The sequence below is a fragment of the Pygocentrus nattereri genome, chromosome 26, assembly GCF_015220715.1.
Source record: "Pygocentrus nattereri isolate fPygNat1 chromosome 26, fPygNat1.pri, whole genome shotgun sequence".
NCBI classification, from domain to species: Eukaryota; Metazoa; Chordata; class Actinopteri; order Characiformes; family Serrasalmidae; genus Pygocentrus; species Pygocentrus nattereri.
Window position 1 is genome coordinate 20,815,863 of NC_051236.1, and position 27,821 is coordinate 20,843,683.

Here is a 27,821-nt window from a genome sequence, read left to right on the forward strand (position 1 = left end):
ATGTTTTCATTACCTTTAAATCCAAGTCCATCGATTAAGTCCATATAACTGTGTGAAATGTGTTTGACAGTCATTTTGTTAACACGTTTGTTTTTTTTTCTTTTCTTTTTACCATACTGCTATTTTTTAACTCTGGGGGAAGCTGAGGTTTGGTGTTTGTTTTTCTCTTGCACTTGTGATGAGAGGGTGGGGCCAGAAAGCGCGGTATGTCTACGTGCACAAAGGCACGGTTGGTGGCACGGAAAGAAATGAAGACCAGACAGAGAAGACGGTGTTTCCACTTAACCTTGTTAGACCTTTATCTTCTTTATTTTATGTATACGGTTCTTCATTTAATTTGACAGTGAGTGGCGCTGAGGCCACCTTGAAATCATTGGGTAACATCTGAAAAACACACTACATCCGGCCATTCGGCACTAGTTTAACACAGTTAACCCTAAACCTAGTCTAAAACAGGAGGTTCAATGATGAATCACCACTGCACTAAATACACTTACACAATTTGTGTCTGGGAAACCTGACCATAGTGCACTAAACATGGTAACAACAGTGTTCAGATGCAAGACCTTAACATATCTTCAGAATCGTATCACAATCTTCAGTGCCACTTTAAGATATAATGTGACTGAAAGGAGCACTGAAATCAAAGACGTAACAAAAAAGGCTGCATTTGGCATCACTGTTTCGTTAAAAAGCTTGCCTTTTGTGGGGAAAGGCAGGGAAAAGGACTGGAGAAGAAGGGGTAGGACTGGAACTAGGCTTCAAGAAGAAGATAAGGATAAGGATAAGAGTTCTGGATGGCCAGATGCAGAAACGCACACTTTCATGATAGCTGCCTTATCTCAGGCAACAACTGCACGCACCAGTGAAAGCTCACAATAATCCAAATCTCATCCTACATGTCCAGATCAGCTTCTGCACATTCAATTTGACAGTAAACATGAATGTTCTTCATAAACATAGCCAGGATAATCGTCCATCCGATTTGCACCCACAAAACTTTCGCGTGCATGCAACAGTGAGATGGTAAGTGGACATTAATATCATTAATCATGGGGAAGACTGACTATGGTCCTGCCATGCAAAAGTCTAGTGGATGTTCCTTTTCCCACTCAAAAACAGGAAAGGTCATGCAGGTGTATGTTGCAGGGGTCATCAGGGAAACTGAACTCGGGCAGAGGACCAGTAGACAGGTTCAGGCATGACAACATGGACACGACAGGTGGGACATGACTGCTTGATCCACAGCCACTCTTCAATGCACTGAAAGAGAGGAAGCAGAATTAGGGAGGGGCAGTCAAATCTATATCTGTATTAGTGATATAAGTGATATAGTGAGGACTAAAGTTCCTAAATAAGAAATTACAGGGACATCATCAAAAGATCCAGGAAATCCAGAGAAATCTCTACAAGTAAATAGCAGGGCCAAAAAAATAAACTGAATGTCTGTGAAGTTCAATCCTCAGACATCTCTGCAATAAGAACGGTCATGCTTCTATTGCGGATATCGCCACATGAGCTCAGGAAAACTCTGACACACTGTTGTCAATAAACACCTTCTGTTGCTGCATCTGCAAATGCACGTTGACAGTACTATGCACAGTGTAAGCCATATGTCAACAAGAAATGCCATATAGAATGTTGTCCAGACATGCACAGGGGAAATCTGTACTGTCACCTGACGAGTCAGTCTTTCATGTTGTTTATGTAAATAAGGATTGTCTTGTTCTTTGGGCCAAAGAAGAAAAGCACCATTCATATTGTTATTAGCAGCAAGTACAAAAGCCATGGTCTGTCATGGCATGGGTAATTTGCACATCTGTGAGGGCATCATCAATCCTGAAAAATGTACAGGATATACACTTTGGAGCAATATATGCTGCCTTTTTTGGCGATATAATTTCCAGGGATGTCCAGTCAATATGACAAAACCAAAGCTATGTTCTGCAAGTTAAATGGAAAGACAGTAAATGGAACATTTTTTTGGAACATGTTAAAGGCATCAAATTTGGCTTGAGTGTATATTTACAAACAAACAGACAAACAATAAGATCCATAAGGTTAATCCCCAAATATTGTGTTTCCAATTTAATGCAGGTCAAACAGAACTGACTAATCACTCCTTTCTGTTTTATTAGCATTTCACACACTGTCTCTACTTCTTTTGGAACTGAGGTTTGTATAATCAATGTCCAGCACTCAGATAATATCTGGTCATCAGGTCCTGACCAGTGATGAATGTGATAAAGCAGGGAATGGAGATCTCCAGTATTGGAGGGCACAATTTGCTGATTTTTCTGCTCAAACACACCCTATTCAACTTGTCACTTAAATGGCAGGATTAGTTGAAGGAAGACGAAAAATTGTGAATGAAAACAGATTGGCTACAGCCTGTTACTGTACACTTATATAGTACATCTGTAAGATGTGGTGCTCATAAAGTGGTCAGTGAGTGCATAGAGCCCCATTCTATGTTACATTTGTTTTAAGTCTTGCTTGAGTTCCTCAGCCTTACTAAGCCAGTTTCCAGTTTCCTGTTTTTCAGGGCTCTGACTTCAGGGGCTTGTCGTCTGGGTGAGGATTATGAAAATGCCCTGTACTGCTATGTTTGCCATTATCATTACTCTGTCTGCCTGACGAGAGTCTGTGGAAATGCCCAATTAAAGGCATTTAATGAATGCAATAAATCTGAAACTGAATGTGCCACATTTCATCCTGTATACATGCCCAATTGCCTGCATTTATCTTCCAGTTTTAAAAGGGCATTTCTTTAGTTAAACCTTGAAGCAGTGAAAATTAAAAGGGAATTCCTGTCAATAACTAGCATTTAATATATTGTTTGTCATGCTAGCAGGAAAAAAATTAAAACAGCCTGCCTTCAAGTACCCTCCCCAAATGCTTGTAGTTTTCTAAAAGCTCCTTCACCTTCAAGGTACTTCATCAGAAGGGGGATTTAAACCAGAAAATCTGACTTTTGAGACTACTGTGCCACAGTTGGCATGTTCACAACAGATGTAATTGTTTTGGCACAGTGTCTGTTTAATTTCCAGCATGTGTGTGATGTCGACTCATTTCTGCACTGACACCTTACGTCTGACCTGTAAAATACATCATAGTTACCACAATGCTCATTGTGACAGGATGGTATGTGCAGTTGCCTGAGCTTTGAAGCAAAGCAATATTCCATGAACACCTGAGTTAATAATTACCTTAAATATTGCTTCCATGACAAAAATAATCCAGAATGAAAGCACAGAAAATATAACTGACAGTATGCCAGAGACAACACATTGAAAAAGAACAGAGTACAGTAGATTAAGTTCATTTGATGGAAGGGCTGATTGGACCCATATAGTCCGCAATTGCAATGAAGATTAGAAAAACCAAGAATGCCATTTTCTCTGCTGGAGAAATATCAAACTGGAGACATATACAAACTTTGCACATAGAAACTGTGCTATTAGACAAAAATCAAGATCACCTTGTAGTTCCAAGCAGCAACACTGTTGTCAAACCAGTTCACTATCAACAAACTGTGTTGAATGTATGAGAGAAAAATGTTTGAGAGAAAATGCTGCACTAAAATCTTATTGGTCTGAAAAATGTTAAGATGATTTGACCCTTCAAAGAACAAGGTCAGGGGCATAGAAAACGATTACCAAGGGTGAATAAGCACAAGGGCTTCTTACTCAAAACCTGTTAAATAGATTCATTAACACTCTGCAAAACACTGAGAAAAGTAATGTGTACTAAATGTATACATCATTTCCACATGAATAAAATCAACACAGTTACTGCTAAAAGTAAGTCAATTGAAACTAAAACTGTTAACGTACTATATTTTAATAGTGTGGAAATGATGTACACATTTGATTCAAGTAAATTCAACACCATCTTTTTAAACAGAGTATTATGCATTTTCTTCTAAATGTGCTATGTACATGTTCTGAGAATTCACAGTCTTCAGATGGAGGTGCATCAGCGTTGTCTACGTAGGGACAGTTGGCGGCGGGGCATGCGGTACTCTTCCTGTCCAGCGCAGAACGGCACCTCCTTCCTGCGCTCACACACACCAGTGGAACTCCCGCTGCGTGGACGTCCACCTGGCTCTGACCTCCTCCCCTTCTCGATCCACCAATCAGAAACAAGAGATCTAATGACACTGCTGAACTCATGTGCCCTTGGAACTACACAACAGGCCAAACGTAGGAAGCAATGCTAAAATTGCAGAAATAATCATGAAATGTATAATTTTTGAAATAATGGATATTATTTATTAATATAGAATAAATTGGTTTGACTAAATAGAGTAACTGAGAGTAAAAGAGTAAAATTGACTAAATCAGAGTAACTGATTCTTAATTTGTTTAGCTGCTGGTCATCCTCCTGCAGAGCTTTATTGCAGCTGTCATCATATCCATTAAATTTTTTACAATCAAATGCCTCTGAAGGCTTGATTAGAATAAGAACATTAAAACAATTACTGAACAATTTGAAGCACTGCTATTAGCAGGAACTTTCAAAGGCTTTTTCAAAGAATACTTCAGAGCGAGAACAGATTTGGCAATTTGACTGAGCTGTAAAAAGCTCTGCTTGCTTCCATACATTTAGCCTCTAGTGTGTATGTAGGGCAGGAAATATATGGTTGGACATCTCTTTAGCTTGGTACCCATGCAGCTTTATGATGTGTATGCCAGATCCAGGACTGGTTTGCCATTCCACAATTCACTGATGGGATGTGAAAGCCAGTATGTGACATGCATGAAGAAAAGTCATGGTTCTGATGGTCTGGTAGACACAAGGGATGTGCCCTGCTGAGTTATTGCATTTAAAAATTGTTGGCAACTTGTGCATGCAGTAGCAAAGGACCTTTAAAATGGTTTGACATGCCAGGCAAATGCTTTTGCTGGGCTCTTACCTCTTTGTGGAAGCGGTGGGAACAGTGAAGTTCATGGGCTCCTCCTACTCCCCCTCCTCCTCCTCCAGTGCACAGTTCATGGCAGATCAAACACACACTATCTGCGTCACTCTGAAACACAACAGTATCAGCAGATTCATACTGAGCAAATCTACAATGGGTAGGAAGACTTGAATAAAGTCTTTCTACCCACAGGGTTTCAAATTGCTATATGGAAAACTCACCTCATAAGCCTTATATGCTGACCTAGCATTAGGTTTGCAAACCCTGAAAGACTGACCTTGAGAAAAGGAATTTGCTGAGGTCTACTAGAATTGTAAAAAAAAAAAAAATTGAGACTTTTTTCTGGTTTCAATTTACAATGTCACTGCTGAAAACTGAAAAACAACAGTTTTTAACAGCTAGGCAGGTAACAGTTGACTCTTGTTCCAACCACCACTCACAGCTAAACTACCAAGCTAATTCAAGGAGCCACAAAGGAGATTCCAAAGGCAATCTGGGGTTAGGTGTCCTCCCTTTCCCCCAGCAGTGCTAGCCAATGCAGGCGTCTGTTAGCTGGCATAGCAGAATCGCATTCTCTTCCAAGCGTGTTGAGCTGTCAAAAGATGTGGTCTCAGAGAAAGCAATGCTTTCACCCTCCCAGCCTGGTAGCATGGTGTGACAGGGAGGGAGTTAACTAGAGAGTGGAACTGGAAATTACTGAATTGGGAAAAAATATCTAAAAAAGGACACCCCATTCCTCTCCAAAAAAAATAGGTTGCACTTCTTTAATTCAGACGATCAGATTTTTTATTAGGGTTTTATAGCCCAGTAATACATGGGCAACAACTTTTCTGAGCTGGGTTTCACAAAAGCATCTTAATGTCAAGATCATGTTACTTGGTAGGGAGAGTGTTCAATGTGATGCTTGCTCTACCGTTTAAGAATCATCTGAAACGCTTTTCAGAAACCTATTCCTGTTCAGCTTAATTGCTGTGAATTTTATCACTGTCCAAAGAAAAACTCTCCATTTTAGCAATTTTTGCATGTTTACATTGTGTAAAATTTCATCATGAATTCATGAAAAATTCTCTAAAAACTTGCTATATCAATAAAATCGTTATATTAATTTACGGTGCACGTAAAGAAACATTTTTTGTCCTCTCCTGTAAACTTACCAGTTTGGAGATACTTGTTTTTCCTTGGACAACCACTGTGGATTACCGGTATTAGGGATAGCTGTTACTGTGATTAAGCCTTTGGAGGGGGAGAAGTGCTGTACAATGTTATCTGTAGTTGTGATATACTACATCATGTGATGTTTGATGCATGCAGTACATAACATTAATGTTCCAAAAAAGCAGAATCACTTCATATTGCTTACAAAAGTTATTACAGATGCTGTGTTTGATACAAATGACACTGAGATGTTTTCTTACTCAACTCAGTCAGGACCCTCACTCACCAGAGACATGATCTTCTGGTTGCGGAGGCGCAGCCTCCTCTCAAAAGACTCAGCAAGCTCGGGGATGGTGCAGATGCGACCCTCCGGACCACCTTTCGTCCAGCTGCTTTCATCTGAGGAGACGCGGCGAGCGTGAGTGTGAGGACGCACCTCTTTCTCCTCACGGGTCTTTATGTGAATGGGGGCAGGAGGCATGGTGGCAGTGTGGAACTGCTTCAGCTTCATGGCCTCAAGTTGTGACTAGAAAGAGAAAGAGATAGAAGAAAACTTTAATCTTTTGCAAATGTCTGTGAGTGGTCCACACTTCTTAATCTACATAACTACATAACATGCATATATTTCATTTCATATTTCATTCATAAGTTATTAGATAGTAACTTTTAACCTGACATAACTGTTTAAAAAGAGTTTAAATGAGCTTGAACTTGAAAATATTGTGCTTTAAATGATCTAATCTGAACAGTAACAAGTTCACTTGTTACAATCCAGTGTTTATACATGAAAGAACTTTGTTAGCACAAAACATAATATGAGCACAATGTAATCTAACTAAATCTAATCTAAACTGCACAGATAATTTTAGAAACAAGGTGTGGAAAAGTCAAACAATTATTGTCTGCAGAATTATCATTATGTATAATACCATTGTGATGCAAATTCAGTTATAAAGTACCACGTGAGAGTCACAGAGTCTTACCCTATTATCACTGATGTTACAATATAACTACCAACTGGCCAAGCTTCTGATATTAATCATTTAAAATGGTAACTATATTCGGCACATTGTTAATATGAAGTAGCTATCAGCATTCATTTGGTTAGAAAACAAAATATTGACAAACTGGTGCTTCTTCTAGAGAAGCTCATCAAGCACAGGGGCTTGTTTCATTTGCATGTACCTTACCATTCTTTGTTATAATCTTTCCAATAGCCATTCAAAGTATGTATGTGTGGAATTAGTTGTTGATGTTCTGTTTGTATATGCAATTCTGTTTGTATAGCCTGCATTTAAGTACAGTCTTTTCTGCTGCATATATTCTGAACCAACCACAGATTAGAATGATTGTACAAAGGGAATGTTTAACCTCTTAAAAACCCAGACTTATTACATACTAAGGCTTATTATCCAGTCACTACTGGGGATTCAATGTAAACAGGTTGAGCTATTCTCAGTTGTAGAGGTGTGTATTAAAACTCTGGGCCTGCCGGTGGGTCCTGGCCAATTAAAGGGTTCAATAAAGGTGAAACAACAAAAAACATCATGGGGCATGTAAAAGAGAACAAGTGGGTGATAAATTGCATAACATTATTGACATATTGATTTAAAGAATTGTGATATTGGATAATATACATTTTCGGGCCAAGGCTACTTTGTAGTTCTGCAGTTTGGGCCGTGTGGAATGTTTTTTGTGAGATACATTTCAAATATTTTATTGTTTTTCATTCCAAATTTTGTCAAAATGCATTTTTAGCCTAAAACTTTAGGTGTGTGCTGACTGTTTTCACAGTACACTCTCAGAAAAAAGGTAGTAAACTCTCACTGGGGCAGTACCCCTCTTGTCCCTGGGGTGGTGCCCTCAAGGGTACATCTCAGTACCTTTAGTCAGGGAGCATAATTATACCATAATCCATTGAAATAATATTTTCTAAGTTGTATTGACTCCACACACCCCGTCTCGTCTCCAGGCTTTTTATTTTAAATCATCAGGTTATGAAAAGGTACAAATACAGACTTTTCACCTGGAAAAACTTATTTAAGGTTCACAATTGGACCTTTGAGGGAACATTTACATTGTTTGTACCTTGAAGAGTGAAAAATGTACCTGCACAGAACGTTTATTTCTAACACTGTACAACTAAAGCAGTGAAAAGGAATATTTCATTAAAGTTATACCCAAGAAAAATAGCTAAAAGCTGCAATGGGTTAAAGTCATAAGTGCATGAAAGGACATGGCATACCCATTTATGTATATTAAACGCTGCATAATGAAAAGAATATAAAAAACACATTTATAAGTTATTTATAATATTATCTGTCTTTCTCTGCTTTGCAGAGCAGCGCACCCTACTGTTTAAAAATAACTGCATGAAGCAAGCTGGCTGCATGTTTAAATGGAGGTGTGTTTAACCAGCTGTGTAATTTACTTCTAGCAGTGCATTTGAAAGCTTTGATTGCGCATATGCCACCTTAGACCCTATTTTTTTAAGCAATGGGCAATGATATTGAGCCAAACATCATTAATAAAATAATGACTGACATGATTCTCAACCAGTCACTGCTCATAAATCATCTCCTAATGTCTCCATCAGGGGAAAACAACCTCTGAATCTGTGGTGAGATGGTGTTGACATTATGTCAGTGATACAGATGTTACTGAGGAACGTTTAACTCAAACACAAGCTCTCCTGATCATCTGGAGGGCGGCGCTGTTTTTACTTCATTTATGAAGCTTTTGGAGGTTTTGGAAGGTGGAAGGCCCTCACTGCTCAGCGTCACTAGAACGAGCAGCTCTGAGGTAAGCTAAACTTCATCCTGTGTTCTGTATTTGCCAACACTCGTTTTGATATATTGTCTAACAATAAACAAGATCACAGAACAATGTAAAGATCATTAGCAAACTATAACTATAAACTTAAAATCAGCAAAGATAAATACTAAATAATACATTCATACGTTTTGATATATTGTTATTGAGATTTGTTAAAAGTCCTTGTGTTTTAACATGTCCTCCTTGGCATAACGCTACACTGAATGGCTCTAATGTTAGCTTTAGTGTTAGCTCATCTGAAGGAGCTAACAGGGGTCTTCTTCAAGGCCCCTCATCCAACATGGAAATCTGCTGCTTTAACATTCAGTGGCTAAACGATTTCCCTGCTTTCACCAACGTTAACATGGTTTCCACAGTCCTTTGTGCCTTAAACTGGTTCACATTCATATTCACACAGTGGTTAAGATGTAAGTTAGCATTGCATATTTTGTAAATCCTGTTCATTTTTGATTAATAATAAAATGTTTTAAAATGTACTCCTCTTTGTGCTGCTGGACTTCTGTTAGCACATCTGCTATGCACATCTCATGTTTCATTGCTGCCATAGTGCTTAATGCTGAAATGTGACCATTAGCCGCCACTGGGTTAAACTGCACTGGTAATTATATCTGAATGGCCCAGCAGGACCTGAACAAGGCCTTTCACTTTATTGGCCCTGAGACAATTATTACACATTCAGCTCATTTTCACAGCCCATTATGTGTGCAGTGAAAGCAATAATTATATGTCCCTAAATAAATTAATAAAAATAATGATTATTTATGTAAATGTTTAAATTTCAGTAAAAGGTGTTATTTATACGCATATAGACCTTGTATGGGAGCTATTTATGCTCAAAGCAAGCACACAGTGCATTACGCTAATTTCTTTCTATGATAGACGAGGAATGAAAGGAAGTTAAGGACTGTTCATATTAACAGTAATCACCAAATTTCTTAAGAGAGAATGTGATCAGTGTTTGCTAGAGACAGCCACGGCCTAATCAAATCTCTTGCCTTAGCATCAGAAACAGGATTAAAGCTCAACCTCCCCTGAACTACAATTCTGAACCAAGTTCAAGCTTTCAGCTTTTCTGATTCACAGACTGATATGCTGTGTCCCTCTATTGGCAGCCTGAGGAACAGCATTGTGTTTGAATCTCATCTTGGCGGCGTATTTATTTGCAGTGATGACTTATTAGAGCAACACAAGATCTAGATTGTTTTTTGCAACAGTTAAAATAATCACCAGTTGTGGAAATGAATCTTTTAAGGCTGATGCCAAAAAGTGTCTATTTCTGAAGTTCTATCTGTTTTTTTCCCATTAATTCTACATTCCCCCAATTCCAAACAAGTTCTGCTGTGCAGAATGTAAATAAAAATAGGATGCAATGATATGCAAATCTTGTAAACCATATTTTAAAAGGAAAATACTGCAAAAAAAACAACATATCAAATGTTGAACTTGAGGAATTGTATTGTTTTTTGACAAATATATGCCCATTTTCAGTTTGATGCCAAAAATTCGATGCCACCTCAGCATATGTTGCCAAAACATGTATATTTCATTTTGCATTGATGGTGCCTTCACAGATGTGGATGTCACCCATGCCATGTGCACTAATGCATACCCATACCATCACGGATGCTGCCTTTTGAACTGTGCACTGAGAACAAGCTGAGTGGTCATTAGCCCGGAGGAAAACAGTGTCCATGATTTCCAAAAAGAATTTCATCAAACCATAGGACACTTTTGCACTTCCCCTCTGTCCTTTTAAAATGAGTTCAGGCCCAGAGAAGGTGGCAGTGTTTCTAGAGCCTGTTTATATGTAGTATCTTCTTTGTGTTTTAGAGTTTTAACTTGCATTTCTGGATGCAGCGACAAACTGTTTTCATAGACAGTGGTTTTCAGAAGTGTTTCTGAGCTCATGCAGTGATTTCCAATACAGAATTGTGTCTATTTTAAGTGCCTCAAGATCATTGCCAGCAAATATTGCTTTTTGGCTTTGTCCCTTGCATACAGACATTTCTCTGAATCTTTTACTGATATTCATGAATTCTTGAATTTTTGATTTGCCAAATGTTTTCTATTGGTTAGAGCTCTGGACTGCAGGCAGGCTATTTGAGCTCCTAGACTCGTCTTCTATAAAGCCTTACTGTTGTGATGGATGTAGTATGTGGTTTAGCAAGGCCTTCTCTGAAGGAGACATTGCCTGGATGGCAGCATATGTTGCCAAAACCTCTATATGTCATTCAGCATTAATGGTGCCTTCAAAGATGTGTAAGACACCCATGCCATGTGTACTAATGCACACCCATAACATTATGGATGCTGCCTTTTGAACTGTGAGCTAATAACAAACTGGGAGGTCTTTAGCCTGGAGGATGCAGTGTCCATTATTTCCAAAAAGAACAGGACACTTTTCCACTTTGCCTCAGTCCATCTTAAATGAGTTTGGTCCCAGAGAAGTTGGCGGTGTTTCTGAATACTGCTCATATATGCTTTCTTCTTTGCATGATACAGCTTTAAGTTGCATTTGTGAACATTTTTCTGAAATTCTTCCACAATTTTTAGATGCAGTTTTTCACAGATTGGTGAACCTGTGCCTATCTTTGCTTCTGGGAGACTCTGCTTCTCTAAAATACTCTTTTTATACCCAGTCATGTGAGTTAGTTGCTTTTCTAGCTGTTTTGTTTTTTTTTATTTTATTTTTTTATCAGTACCACTATTCCAGCCTTTTTTTGCCCCTGTCCTAACTTTTTTAAGATGCACTGCTGCCATCAAGTTCTGAATGAGTTAATGTTTTTCATGAGATGGTAAAATGTCTCACTTTCAACATTTGATATGTGTTCTATGTTCTACTATGAATAGAATATGATTCTATGAGATTTGCAAATCGTTGCACTTTGTTTTTATTTAGATTTATTTTACACAGCATCCCAAATTTTTTGAAGTTGTACTATTTTTAATGAAATATAGGGTATAAATGATTTACACATTGTTGCATTTTGCTTTTATTTACATTTTGCACAGCGTCTCTCAACTTTTTTTGCAAATGAGGTTGTAATTAAATGTGATTTCTTAACGGTAGTTTTCATTTATTTGATGTGTAAGGCCAAAAAATCTGTTTTAGACTACTGATTAGGCCAGTGGGGCACTGGAGTCACAATGCCTGAGGGGGACACAAAGACAGGGGGCAGTGCACTGCAGATGAATTAGATTAATCAATAGCCTTTGAATATGTAATGACTAAATAAATTAATCAAAGGCCCCTCAACCCATAACTTGCCACTATATTTAGAAAAACACCAAAGCTGTGCAGAAATATACATATTCATAAAACACAGTTCTTTGCAGCACAAAGCCCACATAAACATACACAAGCTGTTTATTACAATTATCTTTCAGGTCTAGGCTGGAGTGTGGAGCTGGAGGCCCTCCAAAGACACTTGTACCCAGGGGCCTTATGAGTCCATAATCAATCACTGCACACTAACTAACTTTTAGAGGAAGAAAACCCATGAATAGGAATAAGAATCACATATAATTTGTGCTTTATTGTTGCTCTGATCAGACAAAATAATAATCACCATTTACCGATCTGAACTGCACTCTAATGCTTCCAACAGGAAATCTTTTATACGGTGGTAGAAAACACAGAAGCACACGGAAAGCTCTGGCTCTACATGACGAAATAGGTCAATAAATATTGCTGTTGCCAGTAGGGAAACGCATGTACGTAACAGATTCTGAGGTCTGTTTTATCCTGCATGAAATGCAGTCGTCTGTCATTGTCATTTGAGAAATATCACTGAAGTTTGGCTTTTTCTTTTTCAGAGCGGCACAGAGAAACATGTTCATGCATTTGTTGCTCATTGTAAAAGCTCTTTTTACTTGATGTCCTAAGAAAACTGTCCATCCTTATGCAAAATGCAGCAGCTTGCATCCTAACAAAGACAAAAAATAAGCGCAGGTCACTCCCTTTTTTGAAAGAACTATACTGGCTACCTGTATTTTTTTAGGATAGATTTTTAAGGTTCGCTATTAGTTTTTAAGGCTCTAAATGACCTTAAAGCACTCGCTTAACAGTGTCAAGTCCGTTTAGGTTCCAACATGTGAGCTTAGATTTGCAGATGCTGACCTGCAAATACATTGCATATTTGAAAGGCTTCTTTCTGCTATTCTGCTTCTAAACTGTGGAACTCAGTTTGAAGTACTATAGTCATTTATGTTGTAAAGCATTCCTAATGGCTTGTTGGCATGGATGTCATGCATAAATCCTTTCTCATTTATGCTAATCACAGCTTTACTTGTTTTAAGTTTGTCAATATATTGTCATAATAGTGGAGATTGCTAGTGATTTTGGTGTGTGAGGCTCTTTATGTCACTGATTTGTTTGTTTTTTCATAGCTAATGATCCTGGAGGATGTGAGCCAGCATGTGCGTTCATCTGAACCACATGAACCCAATTTATTGTTCAACACCGTCAGGCAGTTCAGCATACTTGGAGAACAATATATCTTAATTTGGCCAGCACACCACTCTACATCAACAAAGAGACACCAACTATGCCACCCTTCCACTCCGTGAAAATACAGCCCAGTTGTTGCACCATCTCTTGCACTCATGACTTGAAATGTAGGTGAAACATTTGTGGAGTGTCATCTAGATGTTTCCAGTAAAACCCAGCTGTTTAGAAGTAGCACTTGTAGATGCAGAATCTTAGCTGGTTGAGCAAATGTAGTACACTTTTCTTATCTAAAGCACTTAATTATGGTCAAGATAACAGCCTTGGTTTCTCTGACAGAGCGAGGAGGACATTCTATATACTTAAGCTACATGGTTATATTCTTAAAGGGGAATTTCACTGTTCTTCGAAAATGTCTGCATGATTAAATCATTAGGATGTAAACAATATGTGATGTGAAATGCTACGTTCTAGAGAAACCTATGGAGAGAGAATGGTTCACAGTGATGGTGATAGGAACCAGACGTCTGAAGAGTTCACTCCCTCGTGAAACTGTTGTGAATACACTTCCTGATGCCTAAGATCCCTCTGACAGTATTGACAGTATATTATAGCAGACCATATTATCACGACTACTGTAAAGAAATCTGAGTCAGTATATTTCTGTACAGTGTGCTATTTCACATTAAAGCACTTTGGATGACTTTGTCCATGACTGAATTGGCAGAAACCTTCAAAAATTGGTGCTTTGTGAAAAAAGCATCCGTGCAAAACCTCCAGGAGAAAAAAAATAGCAAATTTTGATGAAAATTCTGGAACACGTAACAAACTGGCCATTTTGCCTGCTGTATTCTTAATTTTGTATTACTTTATAAAGCTGTGTAGAGTCATTTAATTTAACTGTGTACTGTCTGCGGATAAGTGATATATACCTGTGTGTAAGAGAGAGACAGACAGAGAGAGAGAGATGCCATGCCTGAGGGACACCGCATGACAGTTCTGGCACTGTTAGGGTGAAGGTAGCATGCAATACTAGTTTAACTAATAGTTCAGCTTCTATTATCTTCCTCTGAAACAATGTCACTTCATTCTGATACTTAATCATACTTTTCCAGATCTAATAGTAAAGTTACAGCTGTGGAAATCTACATGTACAACATATAGATTTCGATGTACAACAGCAGGAATGTGATTGATTATGGGTCACTACTTTTGAACAGAAAGCATGTAACACATTCCCACCACCTCTCTCTGAGCGGACATTATGCAATATAAACAGCTGCTTATTAGAGGCTCTATTTCTGACCTGTCAATTGTCATATGTCTTATATGTATCTTATCTCTACTCCTGTACTCATTTGTGTAATACGGCTCTCAGACATTAATGTGCTCATGCAGAGCTGTTCAATTGTTGAGATGTAAACAGTCGTTCAGAGAGGTCTGATGTGAAATGGTGCACTGTAGAGAAAGTGACTCTTTCTTTATAATGTCTACAGATTTCTTTACATTGGTGATGATACCAGAGGCTGTAATGTTGACAAATATAGCCATAAAAAAAAAACATGCTGCATGTATTTGTATGTTTTAGGCCAAAAGCTTATCTCAAAACATATGTAAATGAATGTCTCAGGCATCAGACAGTGTAATTATAACAAGTTCATGTAATAGCTCCATGTGAATTAGCTTACTTTAAGAGGCATCATAGACTTTGGACTATTGGTTCCCATCACCACTGCTCATTCTCTAATATAGAGCGTTTCACATCAAAATGATCTCTCATATATAAATAACATTTTCTTATCTGGTCATCTATCTGGAGATTTGATCACTGTTTCTATAACATGTGGCATTACAGATGCTAATGTTATTATAACTTTATTCTAGATGCCATACAGCTCTGTTAATCAGAGGACCCATCTAAAATTTCTCTTAAGGATATTTGAAACCTATGATTCAAAATTTACAATGGAGGACATAAAGCATCAATTCAACAATTGGTCCATGCTTTGCGTTCTGTCTGTAAACATGCCTCCTATAGTGCATTAGCCTAATGTCCCCCACCCCCAGTTTTCCGCCTCCCCTCCCTATCCCGTCCCTCTAACCTCTTCCCCCTGGTGCTGTTGGCTTCCTACCATGCAGGGCAAAGAAGCGCGGCGGTCAGCAGTGGAGCGTGCGGGCCTGCGGAAGCTCCTTTTCCTTTCTTTGGCCGGCTCCTCTCCAGCCCCATGACCCCAATAACTGCTCATCCACTTCGTGAAGTTCCCATCATCATCCTCATCATTGTCCATGATGATGGCAGGCAGCAGCCGCAGAGACAGCTTGAAGGCTGGTGTGCGGAGCTCCCGACGGGGCTCCTGACCTCTGGGTAAGAAAACTAGACCTCAGCTGGACCAGGGTAATCCAAATCGGATGGCCGCACAGGTCTGATGCTGGATCGGTCACTCCCTCACTGGATGAGCTGCTGCGCTGTCTCTTGCTGCTGGAGAGATGGAGCTTAGAGTCCAAAGAATGGCCTGTACTGGACCATGCAGGGCAGGGCAATAGGTTGTAATTAGATCCCTCGGGTTGGCTAGGTGAGCTCAGCGTGCAGCGTTTGTTGCCCTAAGCCAACCCAAAAATAAACACACACCCCCAGCTTTGTTCAAGTCTTTAAATAAGTGAATCCCCTGTAATCAGTTTAGCATCAGAGAATAAGGGAGAAGGATGTAGTAGAGGGAGAGAAAGAGAGACTACTAATGAGTGGAGGCAAGAATCTGAGTGGATGGGGTATGTGTGTTTGTGGGGGGTGGGAGGGTGGATCCGCTTTTAAAATCTTTCCATTACAGAGCACAGAGCCTAGAGGGCCCAGTCACACAAACACACTCACACATGCGCACACACATACACACACAGACATACAGACACACACACACACACACACACACACACACTGAAGCACCAATTTTCCCATACTTTCCACTGGTTGAGCACATGAAATCTGTCAATAATTATGGACTGCAGCAGTGAAGACCAGATTGTGTAGAGTATCTGACTGCAGGCATCATTTACTCTTTGACTACAAACACACAATACTCTGTACAAGTAATTGGGTCATACAGTATATAGTGACTATCTATAGTACAGTGCCAATCTTATATCTATTTAATTCCCAGTCAAAGTGATCATGAAGTTAAAAAAATATTCATTTTTTAGTTTAGATTTCTGAGATTAGATATAATAATAGTATATTATTATATATTATTATATATTATTATAATATTATAATAATAATAGATAATCCTTGAATAAGGAAGGGAAAGTCAGAGGAAAATGGTGAAAAACTGTATTAAAAGATCTCTTAGGGCTTTTAACAACCATGCAAGACCTGGTAGACCACCAAAACTGTCACCATCAGACAAACAGTACTTAAAGCTTTCATCTTTGAGAGAGAGGAGAAAATCAAGCTCCTCTCTTGCATCAGATATGAAAAGAAAACACAAGTGTTTCTGTCCATCCTTCTACTATGAGGAGACATTTCAACATTAAGAGTCTAAAAGGATGTGTAGCTTTCGAGAAGCCGTTACTGAGAAAAGGACAGACAACTAAGATGCTGGTGTTTTCAAAACAGTGGACTGACTACCCCAGAGTCCAGACCTCAGCATCAGTGACTGTGTTTGGGATTACTTGGATTGTAAGAGGCAGAAAATGCAACCAATTTCAAAGACAGAACTTTGGAGACTTTAGTCTGATTATCTGTTAAATATATGCTTTCTGCTGTTTTTCTGATGCTGAAAAATAAAGAACTTGTGTGCCAGCTCGCATTCAGCATGGCAATCCTGCATCTGATCTATTGCAAACTAGCACCACTGAAGTATGTCAGCAGTGAGAAAATGGTCCAGTAAAGCATGTGAACTCATTCTAGCTGATTCTGGCATAATAGCCTCCTTTTCTTTGTAGCTGGTATATTTTGGGCTGACCCTGTTATAGAGAATATGAAAAACTCTTCATAAAGGAGCAATCTGGGGCACTCAGCATCCTCCCTGCAGCTCTGTCTACTGTTCTGCTCCAGTTGTTTATACCGCCATCCCACGGGGCAGCAGACTGTACAATATAAGAGGCCAGAGACGTGTGCAATATAGAGCACCTGTTGTGCGTCATGCTGTATTGGTAGACTATATGACCTCTGGGTCACATAATTGTGTCATTTAGTCTAGTCTGTCTGTTTTGAAAATGAGATGTAAGAGAAATCTAATATTTTCTAATAGAAATTTGAGAACAGTCAGTCCTCAGTCCTGGTCCCAGTCATGTGTCAGCCACAGAAAGCCTAGTGGGGCACAATAAACTGTCAGGGCAGTAGCTGAATCATCAATGAATCTACACACAAACATGATCCAAACACAAACGCACTCCATCAGTGAAATGGCAAATTCACAAATTAATGTAATGTGGTGCAGGAGTTAGTGGAAATGGAGACAGGAATATGAGCAATATGTTATAGAGCATTGCATTGCATTGCATTGCTTTTCACTGCTCAAAAAGAAAAGATGTACGATGATCTTTCACCTGGGCAAACTTGTAAAAACTCCACCAAAAGTCCACCAATCCATGAATGAATTCAAGTCATAGCATAACATAACAAGGGCAGGCAAGGAAAGCAGTGTTTTTAGCTACACTCGGTTAGCCATGTTTTTCTCTTGAACCACTCTGGATTGAAAGAGTTTTTGTCCTTTCCAGACTGAGTGATGTTGAAATCCTCTGGCTGGTGTGTTCCCAAACGTTTATTATCTAATTTCTGCTCTAGTGGCAGGGTACCAAACTGAACTCTTATTACATTTTCCACTTGACTCATTACATTGCCTTGCTGTTATGAGCTGCTACCACAACAAATGAGGAGCAGTGGCTAGCTGCGTAGCAACACTATACCGTAAACGTATACAGTGGACATACAGTGTAAATGTTTTTTTTTTTGTTTTTTTTACTGCTGTTTTTTTTTTTTTTTTAACTGCTTGTTTGGATAGACAAACACAGATGGGCCTGCCCCATGCTCAACAAACCAAGAGTGCTATGAGAAATATGTAGCCTACTGGCATTTACAAAACAGGTACAGGAAGATATCTGAAATGTATCAGATAGCCCTAGCAATATAATATGTAACAAAAGCACAACAATGTTAGCTACAAAGGAAAAAATTCATTCAAATTTAAATTATTTTTATTATTTTTTTAAAAGTTATTATACTGAATTATTGATCATGTTGTGCACTACTCCACAGCAACATCTGGTGGGGCCAAAGATTTGGTTTCCTGAGCCACATTCAGACATGTTGTAAAATGCACAGTATCACATTAACCTCCCCAGAGATTCTCCTCCTCGACTCCAGAGGTCTCTGTCACCAGGATTTTGAGAGGCCTTTTGCTCACCTGTATTTCATTAGCATAATTATAAGCTTTATAAGGCAAGCTGAACAATAGCTCTTTGAGAAGTCTCGGTTGTTTGCCCTGTCACATCTGAGGTTTATTTTTCATTAATTATATCTCAGTTACCGTCTTTTTTTGCCTGGCTTTAGGGATAGTTACTTATGGACTGTGATTTTGATTTGGATGCCATGCACAAAGTGATTTTTTCTGCCGTTTTGACATTGTCTTTGTTTTATTGGAATTACGGAGATTGGAATAAAAATCTTGTTGTTAATGTCAAATGAATTTCTAAACATTAGTGTATTTTACTATTATATTTGTAGGCATCTAAAAACTCCTTTCCTGTCAACCCACTTTACCATCATCTCTCATAGCTTCTTGTTTGTTAGGCTGTAACAAAGAATTCTGGTAAAAATAACAGGATCAATCACAATGATATGCACTACATGTCCAGATGTACTCAGACACTACTAAATGCTTAATAGTAAAATCAGCTCCTTTAATGTGTGCTTTTTACTGACATGGGCATTTAAATGTGCACACATAGCTTGTATAATCGCCATAGATGTCATTGCCAATACAATAGGACATTCTGGACAGCTGCACATGTTGGCTTAAAGGGTATTTAGCCCTAAAGCATTGGGCTGAGGAGCAGTGGAACTATGCTCTTTGGTGTGAAGAAGCTCTACCCAGTGTTTACTATCAATGCTTCTGTGGCTGAGTGCAACTGAATCCTTGCAGCAATGTTCCAAAATCTACTCTAGGTCTGTCCCAGAAGAGTAGAGACTATCATTGCAGCAAAAGAGGGATGAACTCCTTATTAATGCCCTTGATTTCTGAAGAAATTTTGGATGAAGAGATGTCAGCAATAAAAAAGTAAACATAAGCACCATTAAAAAAAGCACTAAACATTTTTCGTAATGGCTCTTTTTCTAGCATATGCGATGTCCTCATGAGAGGTTCATGGCAAAGTTCCCTCACCTGGCCTGGCCCACTCAGCCAGAGCTTAAACTTTCGCCTAAAGGTAGTCTCAGGATAGAAACACTTCAGTCATTTGTGCTATTCTCAGTACGCACAATCTTCTTATAATTATGCCATTAGAGAGGGGCGTCTTTAGATGTTCATGGATAAGGGGGCTAAGCCTGTTCTGGGGGGGGTCTGGAGGCATGGTCCAGAGTTTTTTAATGGCCCTAAAAGGTTTATAATGCACTTAGAGATTAACAACAGCCAGAAAAGTTAAGTACATCAAAAATGGTTATTTGGTCAAACTGGCACACAGTAGACGTGCCTCTTCATAGTTTATATTATGCAGAGAGCAAGTCAGTCAAGCAGTGCTTGACTCGCCTCTCTCTTAGAAAAGCTGCAAGGTCCTAATCATATTATTCAAACATACAGATTAAAGATCATTTCAGTCTGACTTTGCTCTGTATGCATGTTTAATAAGCTATGTGACAGAATTTCATGGTCATGGTGACAATCACTAGATTTCCTCAGTTAAATTACATTCAGTATTAATTTTAACTGAAAGCTTATACAACTCTCACTCACCTTCTTCTTCATCACTAACCTCTATCAGATCTGCTCCTTCAGTCCTGTCAGTCTCCTCAGCGTCTTTCTCTCCCTCTCTTCATGTGTTTAGTAATACATTAATTTTATTACACTTAGATTTACAAGAACTCAAGGCAATAATGACTGATTTTTTATAACTAGTAAAAACTCATCTGACTGGCCTTCGACAGAGATGCTGCCTATTAATTTCAATCTACAGAGTAAGGAATGCTGTAAATGCTGTAGCATGTGGCGGAAAATTACAAGAATCTGCCGAATAGGGAGTTATTTCAGCCCCGTCCTTTTAACTGACATTAACATACAGTAAACAACATATGGCAAGTTTTCAGCTAGTTAGCTAATGTTAGGGTTAGCCTAACCACTTTTCTTTATCTCAATTAAACCCAAAGTTACTAAATGTACTAAAAGTTAATAACTAAATTTAGCTAGCTAGAGTTAACAGACAACTAAAAAATAGATATCCAGTTATATTGACCATCATTTGACACACATCGGTACTCTACGTGGATATATTGACTCTGTTTACATTGTTTAACTATCTACATATTTTGAATAAGGTAAATCGCTCGTTTTAGTGAGCTTTTAGCCAAAATTCCGCTTCTTCAGCTTGGTTACCGATTCCTTTGCAGGGCATAAAAAAAGCCCCTCCCCCAGGTCTGATATAATTGGCTTATAACGTATGTGGTCTGATATGATAGCAGAGAACTTGTAGAGAGGAGAATCACTGCTCTGCAATGTCTTCCGCTCAAAGGGCACTCCCGAGTGAGTCCAAAATGAATGGGTTGATGTGGAGCATTAGAGTAAAATCAGTTTATAAATGCTTAAACATTTTACATTTAAAACAATACAATCATATCCTGAACACAAAAAAGCATAAAACATTTTAACACCGCTCTTTTATTTTTAAAAGCGTTCAAACTTGAGCTAGTAGCAGTAAAGCCCACTTTCTGCTGCCCAAAATATAGGTGAGTTTAAAATTTCTAAAACTTCCTAAAATTCAAGTAATGTTCTGGTTAAGTGATTAGAAATTATTTTAACTTTTTGTTGTTAGCCGTAGGGCTCCATTTACTCCCATTCATTGAGGACTCACTCGCAAGCACCCTCTGCTGATTAGCAGTCCTGTTTTTTTTATAAAGGGGGAATAGGGAGTGGACAGGCTCCTCATAAACCGGCTCTGATGGTAGGCTGAATGTTATATTAGTCAATCTCTGGTAACTACAGCAGAGGCAGCACAGCATTAGAGCAGCAGCAGTGCCTCCCCCAGGTCATGCCCTGCTATTATAGTACATTGTCTATGAGAATAAACTACAGATGATTTGGACAAGTAATGCATATTACTTAGGAAGCAGAGGCTGAAGCCCCTAAAATTGCTAAAATTGGCCTAGCAATGCCCAGGCCATTAGAAATGTGCATCATATCATGTCTATTATGTCTGTGGCTGTTTTCCAAACTATCTTAAAATTTGGAAAAATGTCTTTAGATTTGGCTCAGACAAGCTCAGAGAACATATAGACCACATAGAACATATAGAAGGAAGGACATATTCAGAAATGGACATTTATGGGTTAAATTGCAACTGTTCTCAGATAAATTAACTAAAGGAGTAGTTGAATTTGTAAACTTGAAAATATTAATTGAAGGTACATTTTATGTTGATGTAACCAAGTCCATAAATGCTCACCATAAATACTCCTTCTGATTCAATAGAAATTCTAGGACATTTGGGAAGTATTCTGTACTTCTGTAGTTAAAACAAATACATTTACAGAAAAAAGTATTAGCAAGTTAATATGGCTTAAATTAGATTACTGGACACCACAGCATGCTAAGGCTGTGACTTTCTGAAGTTCAGTTAAGGTCTCCACACACAGAACAACTGCTGACCTCATCATACAGGCATGCCAAAACAGAGATGTTCAGTGTTGCTTTCTACATGTAGCTTCTGATAATGAATGTAGGGTGAGAAAAGTAGAAAGTGCATCTTAACATAGTCCCAATCCTGGCTACAACCTATCACAGAATCAGACTTAGTAAATTGGAGTATACAGGCCTATAATTGTTTCAGCAGGCCCAGCCTTCATTGGGTGTTTTCTTAGGTCTGAGAAAACCTCTTGACACACTTCACAGCACAGTTGCTTCATGCCCTGGTGCCAGACAGCAAATGGCCAAGACAGAAATGACCTTGCATGTCCTCATAAGTTACATTTGGACCTACATAATATGAAGTCTGTGGAGATGGAATTGGTTTAGTCTGACCTTAGTCTGGGAACCACTGTGCGATTTAATGTGACCAGATTGTCTACACTGGAACAGGCCCTCTGACATGTGCATAAACAATATATCAGCCGCGACCCTGTCACATAACAGTATTTTTTCAAGCACAAACAGAGATTGATTGTGTCTCGTGTTCTAGCTGATAGCTACGATTGACCAGAGATGTCAACGGCCGAATGCGTTGTGTGCTGGATTGATATTTTGCATGTGTCAGCTGGAGGCTGTAGATACAGTATTGAGGACACTCTGAACCACTGAGCGAACTGTCTGTAAAAAAATGCACTGATACTTGATTCAAATGTGTACATAATTTCCACACAAATAAGCCATTTTACGTCAACACAATTTTTGACAAAATTCTGTAAATTGAAGGAAAAAAAATGTTTTGAGTTTATACAGTATGTAGTATTTCATTTATGCGGAAATGTTCATATTCAAATCAAATTATTTCAATGCACAATACTGTATTTGGTGGCCAATAGTAATTTATATCCAAATTATTAGTAGTAAAATACTAACTTCACTTCCAAAAGAAGTTGAGGTAGTATGTGAAATGCAAATATACACAGATAAATGTAACTATATTTACTCAAGTACATGTACTCCAGGAAAATATTGATGGATCTGTACTGTCTTTAGTATTTTCAAATCATAATAATTTTACTTCTGCTTAAGTATATCAGTGACTAAAGGAATCTACCTTTCACTCAGTTACATTTTAGTCATTCATATTTAGTTACTAATTCCTTTTTTGTGTTTTTTACTAATGTTTCTTGGCGACAACACCTGTACTGCATTTTGATTGGTCAAAATCAGATCAAATTGACATTTCTGAAATTTAGCATTTTATTTTAGGTCAAAAGAATCCAAAAAAGACAAGAGTACAGCTGTGCAAGCTTCCTTCAGTTCCTCTGCCGACAGATGCTGGATTTACAAAGAAGTTCCACTGCAGTTCTGTCAGTTACTTAGTAATTTCTGTCCGGGGACTTTTGTACTTCTTTTGTACTTTACCCAAGTATTTATCCTTTTACTTGAGTATTGGTTTAGGCTACTCTTCCCACCTTTGATGACAGAGAGCAAGATATCACATATCATGACTTTGGGAATACTTTGACACACTATTGTTAATAAACACTGAAATTGAATTCAAATTCAAGTTTAGACTGTATATTATGCAGAGCTGAAGCCAAATAAACAAAAATGTTCAGAAATACAGCTTCTTGAATTCAGACAGACTAATGTACAGTGCAAGCTGTGTATTGTGGTCTGACCTTTTAGATCGTTTATGGTAATAATGGACATTCTGTTCTTTGGACCAGCAAAGGAAAGGACCATCCAGATTGTTTCCAGTATAAAGTCCAAAAGCCAGGGTCTGTTATGATATGAGGGTATGTTAGCGCCAATGGCATGGGCAAGTTGCACATGTATGAAGACATCATAAACACAGAAAGATGTATACACTATTTGGAGAAACATATGCTTCCTTCTAGACAATGTCTATTTCAGGGACGTCCGTGTGTATTTCAACATGACAACGCCCAGCTGTATAATCAGCGAGTGTTCTTGCTGGACTGGCCTACCAGCCTGATTAAAAACATGTGCCACATTACGAAGCTCAGGGTATGACAACAAAGACCCCAGATGAAGACTTGTGTAACAGAGGAATGGTAAAAAAAACCTGCTTTCAAAATAGATAGATTGGTGTCTTCAGTCCCCAAATGATTATGAAGTGTTTTTGATGTAACAAAGTGGTAAAGATCCGGCGGTCCCACCTGTTTTAGAATGTGTTGCAGGCATCAGATTTGGAATGATAGTATATTTGAATTATATAACCAAGTGCATATATGCTCTACTGTACTCATGTTGACTGACAAAAAAAGTTTGGTGTGAATGAGTGCATAAAAAAAAAACAAACATAAATTGAATAACTTACCGACTTGTCATGGTTGATTCTGAAACATTTCATATGATTAAGATCATTTCAAAACACTTGTGCTTTGATAAAAACAATATACAACCACAGAAAATGTCTCTTTAAGGACAAGTGCTGCTGTTTTGCACCCATAATATCCAATAACCCTTGTTCTCAGCACTATGAAACTCACTCCAATATAAACAAGTACTATGAACTTCACTGTGAGGTATACAGAGCAACACTATTTGTCAATGGTGGCCTGTAGCTTTTATATGCCAGCAGGTTGCTGGAGCTCATTAGGGTGGAGGACAGAAAGCCTTGGGGCAGAGGGATTGAATAGTCTGACAACTCATACTGGCATCACCATCAAACACGCGCAGGAACTGGACTCATATGAAACTGAAACTAGACTTTAGAGCATAAAACCATATTAGAATGAATACATTTTAGAGTAAATTATTCTAATATAATACTAGTCCAATGCAACTTCATAGGTTTCAAATCATTTATAGAAAGTCATCAAATGTGGAATGTGTCAAAAATTATAATCAAAGCTGCAGATGACTGAAAAATCTGTAAAGCGGGCAGGATTATGTTACATGTAATGAACACATATTTGTCATATCAGACAAATATCAGAATATCAGAATGCCATGTTGCAGTGATCAACTTTCGGGGCTGGTATTTTGTCCAGTCTGTTATTTGATACTTTAAATAAAACATTTGAAAAAATCTTTTGGTTTGTACTTTATGGTGGTGCTTGGGTAGCGCCGTCGCCTCACAGCAAGAAGGGCCTGGGTTCGATTCCCCGGTTGGGCGACCAGGATCCTTTCTGTGTGGTACTTTCCTCCCACAGTCCAAAGACATGCAGTCAGGCCAATTGGACATGGTAAACTGCCCCTAGGTGTAAGTGAATGTGTATGTCAGTCTGTCTGCCCTGTGATGGACCAGCGAACTGTCCAGGGTGTATCCTGCCTTCCGCCCGATGACAGCTGGAATAGGCACCAGCTCCCCCTGCAACTTCAAAGGTGTTTGTGTTTCTATTTTATGCTATTTTATTCTGTAAAAAATATAGAAAAAGAGCAAATATGACAAGTAATTTCAAACTTTTGGACATGATTTTTTTCACAGCATGATTGACAGTTGTAGCATTTTAACATCATTCACAGAACTCAGATTTCTTTACAATGGTAGTGTCCCGATGTCTACAACGCAAATATAGCCATTTTATTTACTATCCAAAACCACAGAGAACCTTCTGAGTTTTCATACCCTGATTTGTAGGTCCACTGTCAGCCCGCTAATGTCAAAGCTGGCGGACCACTGGCATTTGCTAAGTGTTTTCCGGGCAGCCCACTGGCGGTTATGCAGAGTTTTAGACCAAAATCCACTTATCATCTCTCAATTTCCACTTGCAGTGTAATTGACTGATTTTACTGATTTTTCCTTCCTTCCTTTCTTTAGTTATACTTTGTGAATTAGTTTAGTAAAAGATTGTAATCCAACACAGCAACTACGGAGTCCCTAAGGGGCCATGGTTAAAAAAAAGTTAACGACATCGCGATCCCTCTGAAATGTTTTGTGGTCCCTCTGAAATGTTTTGTGGTCCCTCTCACATGTTTTGCATTACGATGCGAACGGTTTACATTCACTTGTGAAAGCTGTGCTTTGCTTAAGCTCAGAGATGAAGCAGCTCATTGAATTTTTCGTTGATCTTGGATTGAAATATAAAGATATAGTTAACGTTAGTGTCGCTTCTCAAGATCAAACATGATTATGTTGTCAGTGACTGAAACTGAGATCGAGTGTCCTCGTACAGTAAAAGCTACATTTACAGAGACTGCAGAGAACAATCGCTGAACAGACTCAGCACAGAGCGGCGAAACTGGCAAACCAGCTTTTAACGTTAGCTTTGCTGAAACGAAGCTCTAATGAAGGCGATGTCGCCGGGCACCTCAGGTCCTGCATTTGCTTGCTGTCTGACAAGCATATATTTTGCATAATAGTGCATTGTATTTGCAAGGGGAACACAATGTCATTGGCTTTTTTAAAAAATTTTTTTTTTTTTTTTTTAAACCACGGCCCCTTAGCAACATTTTCTATAAAATAATTTTATATCAGGCCTAGTCATTTTTTTTCTCTCTCAGTTGTTTGTAATATTTGTCTTAGTTCATTTTCTTAAATACAAGTCTCTGTGCATTTAAAATCTGTTTGAGAAGATTAAAAACTAGTTAAAGCTTGTATGCAGGACAATAATCTGTGTGGTCCGCGGGTGGACCAACAATGGCACACAATCAGCGTGGTGCTGACCTTATCAAGCCAGCGGACCGATATATGCTTGCTATCTGGGTATGTAATGTTGATGGTGGTAAAATAGTTCCAAATCTGAAAAAAAAAAATTCTTTGAGGACTATTTTGTCTTCGAGCAATCTTCATGAATCCCTCCAGCATGAATAAATATTCATAACCATCCACCTTCTGCGCGTTCAAATGTGGACGTCTGGTTCCTATCACCACCACTGTGAAAAATACTGACTCTGTAAGTTTCTTTAGAACGAAGCACTTTTACACCAAACGACTATGAACGCCTCTGTTAACCATTTTAACCAGATTTTGAGAGCGGTGTTTCCCTTTAAATTCCGGTTTGCACAGCAACGGGACTTTTATTTTGATCCCCCCACATTTCTGACCAGGAAAGACTTTTCTGTTCTCTTGCTCGTTTGACACTGGGCATTAGAGCGCTTGCAATGCCCTTGTTAGCGAGAAGGCTATCTAATGCCCCCCATCTGGAAAGATGAATTACAGTTTGTTTTGAAATAAGATCCCGTAAACCTCAATATTCACCTTTAATTGCTCATACCAACATGTTACGAGCTGGAAGTGCTGTCGCCTGGTAAGATACGCTCTCTGTGTCCACCTTGCTGCTTAAACGAGTGACTGAAGCTAACAGCACTACATCGGCTCCATCCAGAGAACTGGCTCCAGGCAGCTCAGCTAGTTCTCGAGCTACGAAGCTGTATATATACAGTACAGGTGGTGCTGACGATATAAGTGTGCCCTGCCAAGTCATATAATGTTATGTTTTGTTATCTTTATGAACGGGTGGTTTTGTGTCAACTTACCTGCTCTGACGTGACTGCTAGCAGGCTAGCAGATAGCCACTCAGCGGTCCGTGACAGGAGCAAGTGCTTCACAGCCGCACACCCACCCAGCTTGGGGTAACCAACAGACCCCCTGCCTCTGTCAAACACTGTGCTAACTAACATGTTTTTACGTTAAAGATAACTGGATTCTTATGGTCGCGAGCTT

The 27,821-nt window shown here is 38.7% G+C and overlaps 2 protein-coding genes and 1 long non-coding RNA gene across 11 annotated transcripts in view; 1 reads left to right on the forward strand and 2 right to left on the reverse strand.

Moving 5' to 3' along the window:
• Positions 1–274: 274 nt before the first annotated feature.
• lnp1 (leukemia NUP98 fusion partner 1) lies at positions 275–27,793 on the reverse strand. Of its 7 annotated transcripts, none has more exons than XM_037534925.1 (5): positions 27,635–27,793; positions 6,363–6,602; positions 4,919–5,029; positions 3,942–4,125; positions 275–1,263 (listed from the first exon to the last, which is right to left on the reverse strand). In XM_037534925.1, the coding sequence occupies exons 1-4, from the start codon at positions 27,776–27,778 to the stop codon at positions 3,979–3,981; spliced, it is 642 nt and encodes a 213-aa protein (XP_037390822.1). In that variant the 5' UTR covers positions 27,779–27,793; the 3' UTR covers positions 275–1,263; positions 3,942–3,978. The 7 variants fall into 7 exon arrangements, with proteins under 7 accessions (XP_037390822.1, XP_017576512.1, XP_017576496.1 ...); XM_017721023.2 differs by lacking the exon at positions 27,635–27,793 and adding an exon at positions 15,491–16,118 and having other exon boundaries at positions 3,942–4,122; XM_017721007.2 differs by lacking the exon at positions 27,635–27,793 and adding an exon at positions 15,491–16,118.
• LOC108440254 lies at positions 23,578–24,607 on the reverse strand. Its single transcript, XR_001858821.1, has 3 exons — positions 24,531–24,607; positions 23,869–23,969; positions 23,578–23,658 (listed from the first exon to the last, which is right to left on the reverse strand). It is a non-coding gene; the product is annotated as an uncharacterized LOC108440254 (long non-coding RNA).
• opa1 (OPA1 mitochondrial dynamin like GTPase) overlaps positions 27,213–27,821 on the forward strand; it is a 42,111-nt gene continuing 41,502 nt past the window's right edge. For 2 of the 3 annotated variants that reach the window (XM_017721060.2, XM_017721070.2), the window contains exon 1: positions 27,214–27,405. In XM_017721060.2, coding sequence (XP_017576549.1) covers positions 27,377–27,405 — 29 coding nt within the window. In that variant the 5' untranslated portion in view covers positions 27,214–27,376. Of the gene's footprint in view, positions 27,406–27,821 lie in introns of all 3 variants that reach the window. The other variant, XM_037534924.1, reaches the window with a different exon arrangement.